Genomic DNA, 16,741 nt, shown 5'->3' with positions numbered 1-16,741 from the left:
GATGCAATGTTCTAATAAAACTTTGTATATAAAAAATAATTAAAGCAAAGAAGAAACACAGAGAGCACGGTACAAATATCAGTAATAAACTTGACTCACTTGGTATTATAATTTTGGCATGGAAATATCTGCTTTTCCTGTTAACTTAAGCTCAGCAAGATGATAGCAAAAATATTTGCACTTTCTAGTGAACTAGAATGGAACATGTGTTGTAACATGTTTTTGCATTTTTTGATTCCACCAACAGACAGAGCAACACAAAACGAATAGAAATCAGTTGATAAAGGAATTTATTTATGTCCTGCTCTATTTATTAAGCAGACATGTGGCCTGCTGTAAAAATCCCTGTTTTTAATTATTTTAATAGTGGGCATGCAGCACAAAGAGGTCTCTCAATGCAGAATAAAAATATGTAGGCGCTTTCAATACTATTCAATAGAAATACTATTTTATTAGAATTCTAAAGCATAAAAGGTTTGCACCATAAATGTGTTAAAGACCCACACATGCCATAGTACTGACATAAAAATGAAATATGACTGCTTCAACACTGGATTGGGTTACATTTCATAATGTGGTTATTGTGCCATGGGCTTTTCAAACAAGCAGCAGTCAACATACTCAGTCTGTCTGTGTCAGAAATTAGTCCAAAAAAAAAAAATACAAAGGCATGAATGGATTGTGAATCCATATAGCGCAAAGGTATTCTCTTGAAATATCTACACTAAAGGCAAGTAAACTCAAGTTAAATTCAGATGTTCTCGATCAAACCCAGGTGGCCTGATGGTAGGAATCTTACTACCTTCTCCAGGTGCACCGTGTCTTTCATCACTCTGCCCTTTCATATCCTGCTCGTATTGATAGCAGAGCATGAAGTTGTATGGCACCCATAAACTTCCTACAGCTCCGGCTGTAAAACCAAAGGCTACAAAAGAGAGAAATAGTATTGTGGCGGCACTGGAATCTCCAGGGATGCTTAACAAATGTGTGACCCCAGAGCCAGAGAGAAAGAGGAGAGCAGAACAGAAAACGATAAAGCTTTTCGAAGGAGAAGCACTCTGTGGCAGGTGAGACCTAGACCTATTTTTCAAAGTCACTTGATTCTCAGACTTTATACCGCCTGCTACTGTATTGACTAGTGTATTGATCTGAAACAACCTGCTACAGTGTGATGAAACATCAGTGTAAGCGGAGAAATAGTGAAACTCTCAACGTAATCTATGAAAGTTAACTCAGTGAACAGTTTAAATAGAAATGGGGGCACTGGGGGTATCCTGTAACCAAAATTATAATACAAAGATTTGGAACAGTCCAATAATTAAACTAATTACCCTGTGAGGATAAATGATGATTGGATGACATTGAGAATTTCGCTCTGGCACACTCTATCTCTCTTCCGTTCATTTCCTCTGTCGACCCCTCCCTTGCTCTGTCTCCATCCAAATACTCTTCTCCAATCACCCTAATTTATGCTACAATAATTACAACTCACCCTGGATATAAGAATCACCACTAAAAAGAGCTCCATACTCCACAGGAGTTCTGATTAAGCTTTGTATTAAAGCTTGCACCAGAAAGAGGCAGAAGGAGTTGGGGAATAATTGCAGTCTCTGTAACAGAATATCATAGTCATGCTTTAGCTCATGTGTAAGAAATGTCAACACTGGCCTTTAGGGAATATAGAATTGAGATATTCTCCATGAGCAGGTTCGCACTTGTATTTAGAAATAAATCTGCTACGTTTTCTTTTTTTTTTTTTTTTTTTAAATGTAGTTAATCAGCGAGAAAATGTGGTCAAATGTCCAAATAAGTTACTTGCATTATATCTTGCTACCCAAGTAAGAAACAATTGTGTCTCACTATTAATATTTTTATGAAGTGACAAGGGCAATGACTTCCTCATCACTTTATTTGCTAATACCATCAATATATAGGACAATGTCCTACCCTATAAATCAAATAGATTGAGCTAATGAGCCATAGCAGTATATAAATGACACTATAGTTGCTTTCCTGTAGCAAACATATATAATTTCTATTAATTTTAAAACTACACTGTGATTAAAGCATTGTATTTCAAAGCATACAATGTTTGAGACGCACTGCAGGGTTGCGTAGTACTACAGTACACAACAGTACTAAGGTAATATATTGTATATCTATCGCCACTTAAGTGTGATGCCAATCGGTGACAATGACCCCTGAACTACAACATTATACAGCAGCTGGTTGCTACTTTACCTGCTAGTGTGTAGAGATGTTCCCATATGTGTGCCCTCTCCAGGTATGGTTGAAGGGCCTGAGTCAAGGCCTTGGGAACATTATTCAGGCAGGAGAAAAGGTTGAACAATGCAACTATGAAGTCATCTCCTGACTTGCAATTCTCTGTCGACACTTCTAGCGTGCTCTCCTGGCAAAAATCTGAAAAAACAGAGTCAGTCTGGTGAGACACTTCTGTGAACAATACAAATAAATGTGCGGATATTCAAAATGTCAATGAATTTATGAAACCCTGACAATCTGGAGCACTTGACACATCCACAAACAATTGGATGCACCAAGAGATGAAAAGGCTTACTCATAGTGGCGCACACATACACACACTCAGGGGTGTGTAGGTCACTGCAAAATTTCACTGTTTTTTGAATTAGAATTCAGAAAATATTAACCTTATAGAGGTAGGTAGAGAAAGATGTAGAACCCTATCCTATGAAACAGCATCTTGATTTCAGCGAACAAAAACACATTGGAAAATGTCAAGGCTGCCCAACCTGACACATGTTAACAGAAAGGGTGAACAAAAGGCGTTGTGGAATAGAAGGGGAAGAAAAATCCACATCTGTGTTAGATGGAGGAAAAAAAACAGACAAAAAAAACAAAAAAAAAAAAAACAGAAAAAGAAACAGATTTCAAAGCCCCTGGCTGTGGGATCCACAGTACATGGAGACAGGAAGTGAAAAGGAAGAGGTTTTGACAGGGTGTCCTTGTGGGGGTTGCTGTCTGAGCACAGGGCTGAGGATGGAGGTGTGTGTGTGTGTAAAACCCATATGGATGTCTATATACTGTATGAGTTTTGTATGCTTACAAGTGTGTGTGTGCGTGTGTGTGTGTTAAGTTGACAGGGGTTGCTGAGGAAAGGCCCATTGCTCCAGAGGTGGCAGACATCCAGCGGTCTGTCAGTCTGCTGTGTGGGAGATGACAGCTATTTGAATAGGAGAGTGAATGCAACGCAGCAGTCAATGAGGGGGGTGCTGTGATGGAGGGCAGCGTGGCTTCCTTCTGACTAATGCTGGACTATTTTAAAATGACAGGGCTAAATTAGCTGTTGCATTACGGTGACAGTAATATCAGCCACCTTAATAACATTCAGGTACGAAGCACTGATACCACTCAAGGTCTGTATGAGAACTGATTTCCTCTATCTCCATGTCTTGAAGTCTCCCTCTGCGTCTCTCATGCTCCTTTTCATTCACAATCACACATCTAACATGCACACTCAAAAGTGTCAACCAGCCTAACCTATAATCAGTCTATTAGGCAGCATTACTGTATGCGGATTATGCCGGCATCTTGTTCTCTGCCTGTCTGGTAATTGGTCCTTAAGGAGAGAGTGTTCTAGATATCACTGCTGTGACTGCAATGGTCCAAGGAAACAGGGGTGACTAACATTAATTTCCACTTGGGGTGGTGGAGAGCATGGCAGGTTAACTAGGTGCCTTTTAATAATGATCCCATTATGGAGCAGCAGATGACTTCAGAAAAACAGATGTCAGCGCACTGGCACATCTCTGTGGAGTTTCCACTAAGTCCTGCACCACAAAATAATTCCAATGTGTTTTTGTTTCTACACCGATTTCTCAGTTGCTTTTTCTATTTTTCCTCCCTCTCTGTCTCTAAGCTTATCCAACCTTGATACATAGCCAATATATACACCTGTTTATCTTCCGGACAACCAGTCAACCAGTCACAGGGGCCCTCTCTGCAAACCTCTGTAATTGGAAGCAGACACGCTGAAGATAATAAAAAGGCTGCGTGTGTGTGCGTGAGTGTGTGTGTGTGTGTGTGTGTGTGTGTGTGTGTGTGCACCAGAAGTAGTTTACCTTCTAATTTAGGGTAAGCTGTGTAAACGCGAAAAATGATACTGTAGATGGGGAGGAGGCATATTTTTAAATCATCCGACAATGCGGAGGCCATTTAGTTGGCCGGCTAGCTTTAACAAGTTAGTGTGCTTTGATAAGAAAGAATGTGCCACTAACTACAACATTGTTGAGAAAGTGGTGAAACAAAGTATACACACAATACATATATACATTACTGTGTGTGTGTGTATACAGTACAAGCAATGTGCCAAATTTAAAAACTGAATTGTCCCACTGTCCCAAAGGAAACAGAATTTAAAAAACACAATAAGCCACATTTAATTAGATTAGAGAACACAGTCCAGAGTGATTTACTGTGTTATCTGAGTAAGTTACACTGCAATTTTATTAACAGAGCATTAAGTGACACCCCATTATATACATGTATTGGGAAGTGCAATGGCTTATGGGAGTGTAGGCATTCAGTCAATCTGTTCCTTCTGTCTGTCTGCTTCCTGGTTAATTACCCCGTCACCGTGATAACACGTGAGAGTCAGCGCTTCTAACGTTGATTTACGGCAGCGTGCAGGGGGAAGCATTGCAGAGCCTTTGAGTCAGACTCAGACCGAGCGAGAGAACAAGACAGTGAGAGTTGTTATTAATGAGGTCGCTATAATGTGAATTAATGTGCGAGTGCACAACAGTCTTTAAAGGTTAGACTGTTGCTGTGTGGAAGAGAAAGGAAGGAAGGGAAAATCTTTAAAGGTCAAGGCGTGTGCTCTGCCTGGGCCTGTTGAGTGTTTATTACTGCGCTCTATTGATTTAGTGATGATGATGACCAAGGTGAAAATGATGATGATGGCAAAGATGCTGATGATAACTTCATAAAACGGATAGAGCTCATCTCAAGTCCGTATAACTCGCTTAGGATCTTAGGGCACCATAATTAAGTCACTGGTAAACACTTCCCACACAAGTCCCCCGTGGGATCAGTTTTGGGGGTCCAAAATTTAAAAAAAAAAAAGAAAAAAAGAAGGTATTATTAAAGAATAAAACAAAGTGACTCTACTTTAGCCCTAAAAGAAGGACAGCTAAGCATATACACAGCACACATATACACTGCTTCCTTTATCCATTAACACATACCAGTTCATTCACAGTACAAAAAAAGACTTACAAGAATTTTCCAGGAGTATTTTGGGCAGGTGACAGTCTCTGTACAGCAGCATTCGCAGTAGCAGCTTGGGATTGTGTCCTGGGTCAGAGGTCAGCAGCCTCAGCTGACATGCCACGGCTGCCTGGCCCATAAGGCCATCTCTGAGAGAGATTGAGGGGAAAGAAGGAAAACAAAGTTGACAGTTCTGCAGTGTCAGGTGAGTATACAGATAGAAGTCCGTTTAGCAAGAGACAACAAAGCTTCACAAGTTAAAGACAAAGACAGAAGTCTTGGATGACAATCTGGGAGGGAACAGTTGGGGAATAGCTACAATGGTAACTTCCTTCAGTGTCACTCACTCCTGATACAAGCTTAGTCTCCAAATGCCTTCACTCTCACTTATTATAAGTAAGTGAGAGTGAAGGCACCGGGAAGGAATTAGCTCTAATCTTGGCCAGCTAAAAGCAAATTAACATTTGGGAGACAGCCAAATACATGAATATACAGCAGTACCCCCCTCCTGCATCTTTTGTATAACCAAGAGGCTGCAGCCAGCTGTGGCTAATGAGCCGTATCCTTGGTGTGTGTGAATGTAAGTGTGCGTGTGTGTACTCTTCAGAGCCTGTGCTTGTGGTTATTTATGTGTGCATGTGTGAGACCATGCTGACATGTGTGTGCCTGCATGTTACTTTATACATCTCAATAAAATATAATGGAAGGAATGGACAGAGTTTGTCTGTAGAGCAAGGAGGCAGGAGGCAGCACAGGGGGTGTCTGCCCAGAAATTAACCATTCTATTTGAGCCAAAAGGCTAGAGCAGGGTGCACCCTGCTGCTTGACTGAGGAAAACTATGCCTCAATCTGACAGCACAATTTATGATGTCACTGGGACTGCAAATCCAGAAGAAATCCTCTTTTAACTGCTCTGATAAATCTACCCAGCTACAGCGCAGGGTCAGCTTACAGAAACAAGACACACAGATGCAGACCTACAGATACATACACACACATCGGTGCAAGGGTAAGAAGAAAAAAAAAATGCAGAAAATATATGTGTGGACAAACACAGAAAACACATTTTCAGGTGCCTTTTCTTTTTCTTTTTTTCTTTTTTTACAGCTTGCAATGCTGGATGATTTATTTACTTTCTTTGTGATTTTATTATTGCTTTATTTAATAACCATAACAATGTGTTTTATTTTAATGGACTGGGGAAAGATTTGGCCACAGAGGTTGGGTCCTGGATGAGGACCTGTGGATCTGGCCACCAGCCACTGGCAGCAGCCCCCCCTCCCACGGCGCCCTCGCATGAAGGCAGGAGGTGCAAGCAACGAAATAAAGAGGTCATAAAAATAAACTAATTTCAGCTCTCCGATACTTAGAAACTAGAGAGTGGGGGTTAGTTTGATTTGTGTTCCATCAGCACGCAATGACATCACCTCTGGCTTTGAGGGAGATGAGAGGGGAGGAGGGTGGAGACAAGGGTGAGGGGAGAGAGTGATTGACTGCGCAGTGGAGGTCACAATAGTGCCTGGACACATGTACATATAGATATATGGATGCTTGTGTACATTCAGACGAGGATGCCTCGTGTAAATGCAACATCCCTTTAATCAGTGTTTGTTGTGTTTCCTCTTATTTTGTGATACTGTGTTACTGCCCTTGTGTGTCTCCTGCTCCCTTGATTATCCACACCTGCTCAAGTGCCCCTGGTTTTTCTCCGAGCCAACCCCATATTCTCCTGTTTTCCATGTTCCTCTGCCAGACTGTCTTTGTTCATCGCTTTCCAGCACTCTTTCTAGTGCAAGTCTCCATGGTTTTTGACCCTGCTTTACTCTTTGGTTTTTGGATTGTTGCCTACTCCCTGCCTGGATTTGTTTGCTTGGTTTGGACTGATTACCTGTGTGTGACCACCTGGATTCCCAGGAAAGATTTTGCCTTTTTGACTTCTACCTCGTGTCCCGAGTATTTCTCTACATCTGAGTCTCTGTTCTGCCCAAAAGCGTCACAGTAAAGCCATCAGCTGCCATCAACATAAAACAAACTCGATGTCGGCAGCAACGGTAGTTTATTTATTTTTTTCTTCCTCAGCTTGCATCTGTGTTATATTACAGCAGCGACTGCAGCTTAAAGCCTGAGCAGCAGGTTATATACTGCATCTGCACATACAGAACGCACACACACACACTCACATATGGTTTTCTATACAGTGGGTGGACGTGTGTGATGGCTTAGCATACCAAAGTGTGTGTATGTGCATTTGTGTGTGAACATGTGTACTGTATGTGTACCTACTGTATGATAGGTGACAGATGGTATGATGGGTGTGTTTTACATACCGTATGGCCTGCTCTGTGAAGAGGTCAGGGTTGATAGCATTGAGCCAGTGTACAACAGGGCTATTGGGCTGCGGTGGTGTTGAGTCCTTTGCAGTATCAATCATAAATGTCCTGGAGGAATCGAAAATGCACATGGTAGCTTTGACAAATCTGTCTTTCATTTCTCAAAATAAAAATTAAAAATGGCCAAGGTACTTCAAAAAATGTTATAGTTTAACCAAATACATCCTCCTGTGCTCATAGTAAAGTTTTATTTAATTTTTTTAACAGCTGGGAGCCCACTTTTGTCAAGTGAGGGGTTAAACTTATGGTCAAACAGGACCTACAGCTACATGACTGTCTCTGCTCAATAGTGTCCAATGGAAAGTACAAAAACTTGGTTGTGCATTCGTCTCATATTGCTACAAATTAAGTTAAATAACAAAAATATAATGTACATGCAATACCAACCTATACAGCAAAGATACAGGTGCTGTGACAATGATGAGGATTGTGAGGAGCTGGTCACACAGGCCGTGGATTAGATAAGGCCAGTCTGAACCACCTCCTATTATGGTAATGACTGAAGAAGGGTCGGAGCGCACCAAGGCCTCAGGACTTTCACACACACTCCACATGAGGTGGTCCACATACAGCAGCACGGCTGTAATGTCACATCTTAAACAGAGGACGGGGGGAAGCAGAAAGGGATAAAAACAGAAAAGATGAGACGTAAGTGAATAGGGGAGAACACATAAAGATCATCTACCGTTACATCATGACATAGGGGCCTCATTCCACAAGCAGTCAGATAACAGAACCTCCTTGTGATTTTACTGTTGGAAAGTTAAGTGTCCGGGCTTTGGATTTCACTATAAAAGTCGTCTATGTTACACCCACCCATTGGTTTTACATAAACAGCCGTATATCTGTTCTCTCAATTGGTTTAGGAACACTGCTCATCATCTCTCATCTCCTCATCCTTGCATCCCTATGGCCTAAATCATTATTAGAGCCACACGAGGATGGACTGATACAGGAGGGGTGAGGTAGCATAAGAGTACCCAAGTGAGTGCTATGCACATAGGAGACCTGGTGAAGTTTTGAGAAGACATCTGTTTAGCCTAACCTCACACTTTACTACTATCCCTCCAGAAATACACACATCTCCGAGCAACATAAACCAGGCTTTGTGCTGACATCCTGAGTTACTGCACATGCATTCTGCACTTTATCTTTGTCACTATTTCTTCCTCTTACTGTGTGTCACAGTTTAACTCATTTATTGTCATCACTTAGCTATTAGGGAAAGAAAAACACAGAAGAAAACAGAGAGTGCACCAATGATGTGCGAACACTATGATCGGAACTCCACCATCAGACCCCCACCATCACCCCTTAGACCTTAACATTTAAACCAGCATGAGCAAGAAGTCCTTAAAGCAAAAACTGAAAGGCCATGTGGTGAGACTGTTTTCTCAATTATCATCCCATTACATGTCTGGTCTGCAGCCACAGTACGTGAGAGGGTTGAAATCTTCTATGAAGGTATATTCATATTCATATTGTGATGATGAAACTTGTACACTGCATGTCATGGTTTTGTATTTTTTTCTAATTTTGGTTAATTCAGTGAATTAAATAGCTACAAATCAAGGTATAGATTATGCTGCTACAGAAATTTTGTATGTCCAAAGTTTCCATTAAACAGTCACCATATCAGCGATCAACATAAATTGCTGTGAAGGACTGTGTCTGATACATTATGTTTTAGCGGCCTCATTTATATTGATATTTAAACGGCAACACATGATGCAGTACCTGATTTGCAGGTGCCTCTTGTATGAAGCACGGGCCCTGGCATATCTTCGCACCAGCAGCTGTAAAGTCTCTGACAGCACCTGGCCAAGCAGCTCCTTGGCCAACTCTGCCGGAAGGACCGCCCACAGGTCGCTACGGAGCCCACACAGGAAGTAAAACCACATCTGCAGTGAGAAGGAACACCGCTCGCCCTGTGGAGGAAAGTGGTGGATGGGAGGGGAGGGAGAGGGAGAGGGTTGCAGATGAAGATATGTTACGATATGGACATTGACAGTGAAGCAAAAACACAGAGGAGATAAAAATAGAGGGAGAGAAAGCGAGGGTGAGAGAGAAAACCTGAGGGATGAGAAAGAAGGAGACAGAGACAGAGGCAGGTCTGTCAACACCAGGATGTCTCAGTGGTCATGCCACCTGCACTCTGCACCTGGGTTTCATCTCCCAGTGGGATTTTAGACTGCTTTAAAGTCCTGAACTGGAGATCACATCAAAACAGGCACACACTTGCATGCACACACACGCTCACACATACAGAGAGAGTGAAAGAGAGAAGGGGAGAAATCCAGAACTTTTCTGAAGAAAGTCAGCAAAGACAAGTGAGAGTGAGATGAAAGAAGGACAGACAAAGAGAGGACAGGGACAGATGGAGAGAAAGAAATTATTATCCTGGCATCCTGCATCTTTGTTGTAAAATGTATAGAAGGATGTATTCATTCTTTCACCTCTACTCCCTCCAGACTCCTCATATTTAACCTCCAACAGTAAACTGATGGTGCGTGTGGCGGGGATGCTGACACATCCAAAGCGCCTCAACTTCCTTGCATCTTTACCTCATCATGCCAATGAATCCATTCTCATTTTCCGTCCCCTTCACCTCATCTATCTTGTATTTTACTTCTTTCATTCTTCTTCCTCCCTCTCCTCCCTGCAGCCTGTCATTCAGGCATCGATCATTGGTGAGAAACAAAGCCAAACTCTGTGTCTGGGACTCTGTCGCCATTTTTTTCCTGTGGACTCAGTGGAGCTAACGCAGACAAAGATGAATCCACTGGATCCAAACCAAAAGCAGCTCCAACTAAAAGTGTGTTTGCACTGGTCCAAGTCAAACATTATTTTACCAGCCAGGTCAACTATGAACAAATTACTATTAAAGATGATGGCCTGGCAAGAATGAGGACTGAATCTGGGATGGGCAACTGAGGATGGAATAAACTTGGAAACGAATAAATGCTTTTTTCTGAATAAATTCAAATTTGGCTCCAACGGCTCTGAAAGTAAAATCCTGACAAGAAAGGCATCTAAGGTCATGTTTCAAAATTGCCTTTGTTCAACTTAACTGGCCTCATATGTTGTTATTTTACTAGGGCATATAAAATATTTTTCAGCCAATAACAATTCACATGTCAATATCAATTTAAAATAACAAAAAAGAAAAATGCAAGCTGGAGAGGATTCTGTCTGGAGCTGCACTGAGCTCTGAAAGAGCCAAGACACAAGTTAGGAATCCAGGGGATGGAAAGCCGATGCATGCGACTACACATATAACAGACATCAAAAAATATAGATACATACATACACACACATACACACACCAAATGAAGCTCACATCTTGAGATGCTGCAGCACACCCATACATTCACTGGTACAGATGCACACAGGGATGGTTGAACAAAAGCACACACCTGCACACAGCAGGCCTGTCTGACACCAGTGACCCAGGGAAGGAGGGAGGAACAAAGGGAAAAAAAAGGCAAAAGTGGGATAAAGTATGAAAGAGAGGGGAGGTTTAGATTGGTTTAAGGGCATAAAGGTAGGGGAGTTCCAGGGGCCCTATGCTGTTTCCAGACAGTCCCAGTGTAGACTGCAGACTTCAGACAGCTGAATCCCTGGAGCCCCCAGGGCAACATGGAAGCCACAGATGTTCTCAGGGAGCTCAGAGTAGAAGGCTCAGTTAGAAGAGGGAGAGTGGGAGGTAAAGGTGTATTGTGGGAATGAAAAGAAGAAGCAAGAAAGCTCCAGAGTATAATTCCTAGAGTTCCTCAGAATCTATGGAACAAGCCTGCTAAGACACGTGGCATTAGAATTTCCTCTTTTTACAATGAGCAAAGCAGTGAAATCAACACCCAACAATGCCGGAGCTGTTTTTATGTGCTGCTTCTTGATTTGAGGGCAAACAAAATATGCTGAAACAGGCCCCAGTGACATAAGACAGCTAGTATTTTTTATTCATAGAAGAGATTATTACTGGTGTGGCTAATTTTACTTCAAGGTATTGTTGGTGAAACAATAAATTTAATTAAATAGAACATACAGTATGTAAGGACATTTTACCTCATAGAAGGGTTTGGGGTCGGCCCAGTGGTGACTTTCTGCGTCCTGAAGAATGCAGGTGGAACAAACCTGGATACAGTAGCCAGTTAGCTGGTCTCTCAAGGCCTCCACTGTCTCTTGGCACTTCTGGATAGGTAGCAGGGTCAAGGGTCTAAGCACAGAGGAAGGAAACAACCTTTAACGATACTGACAGATAATACATAATCTATAACACACAAGGCATATTAGGGAAAAAGAAAGAGCTTACAATGGTCAAGAGTTCAAGAGGGCACAATCCTGTAATCCAAATGCACATTTAATTACTGTATATTCAGGGAGCTATCAAACAAACATGAGGGGGAATTATTAGATGAAAGACCAGATGATTTATTCTAAAAGTTCAGTGTGACATTTCATATCCTTTAAATGTGGCTGCCTTGATACTTTCCAGAGAGAGGAAAGGCAGGGGTGCAGGAGACTTAAAACCAGAGGGACTGAATGAGGTGGAGGGGGGAGAAGTGCTTTATGACCGAAGGGGGCACAGTGCAAGTGCAGGTGGAGGGGCACACAGGGCCAGAGGTGGGACAACAGGAGCACAGAGGGCACCTGGGATGCCTTTAGAGGGGATCTGCAGAGATCAGGGGTTAAGGGGGTATTGGGGGGCATAAAATCTCACCAGATGTAGACACAATATGGGTGTCATTACCACCTGTCAATCATTTCCACTCATTAAAAAAAAAAAAGCTTCCTCATCTACTCTTATTAATCTCAAATATACAATTTCCTTGAAAAAGTTTCTTCAGTTTTCTATTTCATTGTTTTATAAGCACTTATAAGCGCTTCACTCTTTTGCTTAATACGTGCTTCTCTTGTAATTCAAACCAGAGTCAAGCATTTCACAGCAGTGTACAAAAGAAAGCTGGAGCAAGTTGTGCTTCACTATTTTAGCCTGTGGTACAACTGTTTGTGATACAGTCCTGTTAGTCATCTGGTGAGCCAACTGTAACCTACTGTGGATATTGTTGATAAATTAACAGCAGATATGGAAATATAGAAGAAAGATAGGGTAATGATGGAAACAAGGCTGAGTATTGGGACAGAGTAAAATAATGTATGAGCTGTGAGAGGATTTAAGTGTTGAACTAAACTCCTCAGCATCTGTAAATTCTTATTATGAACTTAAAACCTTTAAAATTTGGTTGCTACTGAGGTTTTGTTCCCTGTCTGACCATTTCAGCAGAGCATGATGCCCTGTATAGTCACCACCTGTGACACATGATAGACAAATTGATATATACACAAAGAGACAGTCAAATATGCCAGCCAGTGTACCATTACATTCTGCCATCATGGGCTCATATGCATACACCTCTTTCTTACACTTTAGGTACTGCTGTATTTAAATCCTTCAGCCTGGCATTGTAGTGCTCTAGTCGTTGCTGCACGTAAATGCAAGTGGCCAACAGCACAGGCAGGTTCTTCAGGGGTGCAGAGGATGGGACCTCCAGGGCCCTCTCCTGCAAACGGGCCAACATGGCAAACGCTGCTCTGCCACATGCCTCTACAAAGCTTGATCGCACACCCAGGAGAGAGCTGTCCCTGCAGGCTGCTGCCAATGGTAGTAAAGCATCCAGTTCAGTCATGATTGCTCCGCAGAACTGAGGGGAGAGAGAGACGGCAAAGATGAGACAAGATGATCTCAATAACAGAAGGAAAATCTGTCAGTAAGAGGAAAAACAGAAAAAAAAAAACATCAGAAAGAGACCTCATTAGATGTAAATAATGGAACATTTGCAAGGAGCCATCGGAATGACAAGGATTCAAGACAGAGCTGAGTATTACACATGCATTTTTCTCTAACATTGTGCAAGCCATTACAGCTGAAAAGCAAACACTGATCAGTGCAAATGTAGAATACAGATGTCTGAAGACATGCCCTCGACGTACACTTTGCTGCTGAACATGCAGAAGTGGTATCAGGTCAAATAAACCCTTTTACTTCTGAGGAATAGATCAGCACATCGGTCTAATTTTATAACAGCATGCGTCATGTTAGTCACATTCAAACAGCGATATTATAGTACATATAGGGAGAGGTGGGGAGTCAGATCGGCTGTGAGAAAAGAAAAAGAAAAGGTCGTGGAAAGGTGAGAATGAGAGAGCGGGTGAGGGAGAGAGCTGCTTCAGCAATGTAAAATAACTACAGCTTATTCTACAAACTGCCAGAGCAATATGTAAGACTTATCCACATTTGTCCTGGAGAGAGGCCTTTAGGGACAGGGCTGTCTACACCTTTCCCTCTCCAGGGCCTGAGAGACTGGCTGATCAAGGCGCTCTAAAATAGTTGAGTGTGTGAGCTGGCAAAGACACAAAGACACAGTCTGGGTAGTTGCTGGTAGTTACCTAAAGCTTTAATGTTTTTAATTAATGGAATGATAGCATTGCACTCAGTAGCACAGCTGAGACAAGACTAACCTGATATGCCACAGTTTCACAAATACGGCACTAGACTTGCTATAGATTGATGTCGATGATAGAAAACATTAATGTGTGTTTGGCTGTCTTCTATGTGTTTTACTATACATAGTGTAGTGGTATATTATGCATCTGCAGACAATTTAAAAAGCACCATTACTGTAAAAAAAAAAAGCACACCAAGACATATGCACGCACACCTTGAGACCGCTGCCTCCACTACCTCATGTGCTTCTTATTGGCATCACAGTAAAAACAGTGAAAGATGATCAGGCAAGAGTCAGGAAGTCACATATGTGTGTGAGTTCAAATCAAAATTTATATTTGTGTATATACATGAGTTATGAGTCAGGTGGATCCTTAAATAGCCTTAAAACAAAGCATATTTCCTCATATTTCCTGGAGCTACCGAGCCAAGTCGCACAGAGGGAAGAAAATGTAAGTCTGAAAACCGCATGTCAGTTAAATCGATCAATCAATCAGTCACAGCATGTTTTACTTGCTTTTATGGTCACACTCTTACTTGACTTACTGTAGGTTGACTAGGAGGTTCGACATTCTGCCACATCAGAGCTACGGTGTGTGTACACAATTGACAATCCTACAATCTCTTTACACAATTTTGTCCATAAAAGCTTCCAGTGGGGCCGAGGAACAATGGCCTTTTGGACAATTAAGTCAATAACCGACTGCATGTAGTCATTAGGAGCTTAGCTTTGAGAGAAAGAAAGCAGAGGCATACGCGCAGCATTGCCAGGGTGATGGAGAGAACCTGAAGAAGCATCTCATACACATACAGCACTGGCACACAGACACACACACACTCAGGATATAGTCATCCTTGCATGCACACTCACACAAAAAAACAACCACACGCATGCGTCCATGTTGAAATCTGACTGAAACCTTAACTAGCTAAGATCAAAGCCCGGAATCCCACCAGGACTATTGCAGCAAGGTGAAAGAGATTGTATAAAGTTTTTAAGTGCTAGGGAGGCCTGTTTGTGTGTGCAGAATGTGGAGTAGACAGACGAGTAGAGAACTGAACACACAGGTGAGGGCTTGACTAAGGTCTGAATACAGAAAAGGTACGTCTGCTGTTATAATAGAGAGCTGGCATCAAGGTTAGAGGGGTCTAGTGAAACAAGGAGGGTTCAATCCAAGGTTCTGACAGGAGGGCGAGTTCCAGCTGTTGAATGGAAGCTATTTGTTTTTCATCTACCTGCCAATAGAAAAGTGCACTAAGTACTCTGATGGATGAACAGTATCATTGCAGGTTGCATATTTATGGTAATATAGACAGCGAAGTGGGGCCACATGAAAAAAGTGAGGACTGAGGTATGAACATATGAATATAAATGTATGAAATATTGATTCATTGTGATGCCTTTGAACTGACAATATTTCATGGTTACGTCTTGTAAAGCAATTTGCTCTCTGCTCAAACACCAGGGCATGTGTCAAAAAAGGACGGTGGGTAAAAATATATATATAATATCTTACGGTCTTGTCTTGAATGTCTGTCTGGCTCGGTGTTATTGAATGCAAATGCATGCATGTATAACCTTTGGGCTGAAAGGCTCTCATCTTTGAAGCACTGACCTACACATAAATACGTTGTACAGGTCCTGAGCGCAGACAAATTCTGACACTCGTTAGCAATGAGAGCCACAAATACTGTCAGTGTAAAAGGGCTTGAGAAGGGGAGAGTGGGAGGCAGAGGAGGAGGAGGAGGAAGGGGAGGGCGGAGGAGAGGTGAGGCAGTAATGATAAGAGTCTGTACAGTGTGCAGTGCAGAGGAGAGCAGTGGGTAGCAGAAAAGTTGAGAGGAGGATGGAGGAATGTGAGTTAGAGAAAGTTTCGTGGATTTTCAGGTGGAACTCCCTGCAAAGTTGTTCAGCAATATTAAAACAGGAAAGAAAATGAAGAGAAGCCAAAGGGGGAAAAAAAATGCATAGTGTCAGTAAGTGTGTGGCTGTCCAGCCCCAAACACTGGAGATCCTTTTGTAGAGTTAAGACACTAAGCCTGGTTTCACATCAGACACTGGTATACCTCCTGAGAAAAGTCAATCTCTGGTGTCTGCATCACCTTTCGTTGCCATTTCCCAGGCCCTCTCTTCTTATCCTTTCACTCTCACTATCCCTTATTTATCCTGCTCCCTTCCTCAGTCTCCGTGCCCCTGTGATACATCCCTCTCTCACTAGGACACCGTATATCCTCCATTTCCCTCATTCAAGACCTTTCTCTACACATCATCTAACCCTCATAATATCACCTATACTAGTTCTTGGTTTCCTCCTGTCTCTCCTTTGTCCCTGGAGCCCTCCCCTCAAGTAATACTGATGACTCTTCCCAAGGCCCTTTCTGATCCAGGATGTCAACTGTGTCAGACCCGAATCATTTGGGCTCTCTATTACAGAGGGAGCGTTCCGCTGGGGCGACAAAAAACATTAATCTCCCTGGGTTTGGGTGTTGTTTGTAGACCTGCATTGTTCAGTCAGGTGGTAATAAAGAAGGATGAACAGGACAGGGACTCTGCTGTGTACGGCAAAGCAAGCTCATGCACAAGATGAGGAGTGACAAG

General features: G+C 42.2%; 1 protein-coding gene across 1 annotated transcript in view; it reads right to left on the bottom strand.

The window, feature by feature from the left end:
* kiaa0825 (KIAA0825 ortholog) overlaps positions 1–16,741 on the bottom strand; it is a 114,635-nt gene that overhangs the window by 74,402 nt on the left and 23,492 nt on the right. Inside the window, exons 9-15 of the mRNA XM_008288626.1 lie at positions 13,062–13,339; positions 11,703–11,853; positions 9,375–9,565; positions 8,025–8,231; positions 7,575–7,685; positions 5,257–5,396; positions 2,242–2,421 (exon numbers count right to left, since the gene is read on the bottom strand). Coding sequence (XP_008286848.1) covers positions 2,242–2,421; positions 5,257–5,396; positions 7,575–7,685; positions 8,025–8,231; positions 9,375–9,565; positions 11,703–11,853; positions 13,062–13,339 — 1,258 coding nt within the window. The remainder of the gene's footprint in view (positions 1–2,241; positions 2,422–5,256; positions 5,397–7,574; positions 7,686–8,024; positions 8,232–9,374; positions 9,566–11,702; positions 11,854–13,061; positions 13,340–16,741) is intronic.

This window comes from Stegastes partitus, unplaced genomic scaffold, assembly GCF_000690725.1.
Source record: "Stegastes partitus isolate 25-593 unplaced genomic scaffold, Stegastes_partitus-1.0.2 Scaffold13, whole genome shotgun sequence".
Taxonomy (NCBI): Eukaryota; Metazoa; Chordata; class Actinopteri; family Pomacentridae; genus Stegastes; species Stegastes partitus.
The sequence above is the reverse complement of the archived record's forward strand: the minus strand, read 5'-3'. Positions and strand labels throughout refer to the sequence as shown.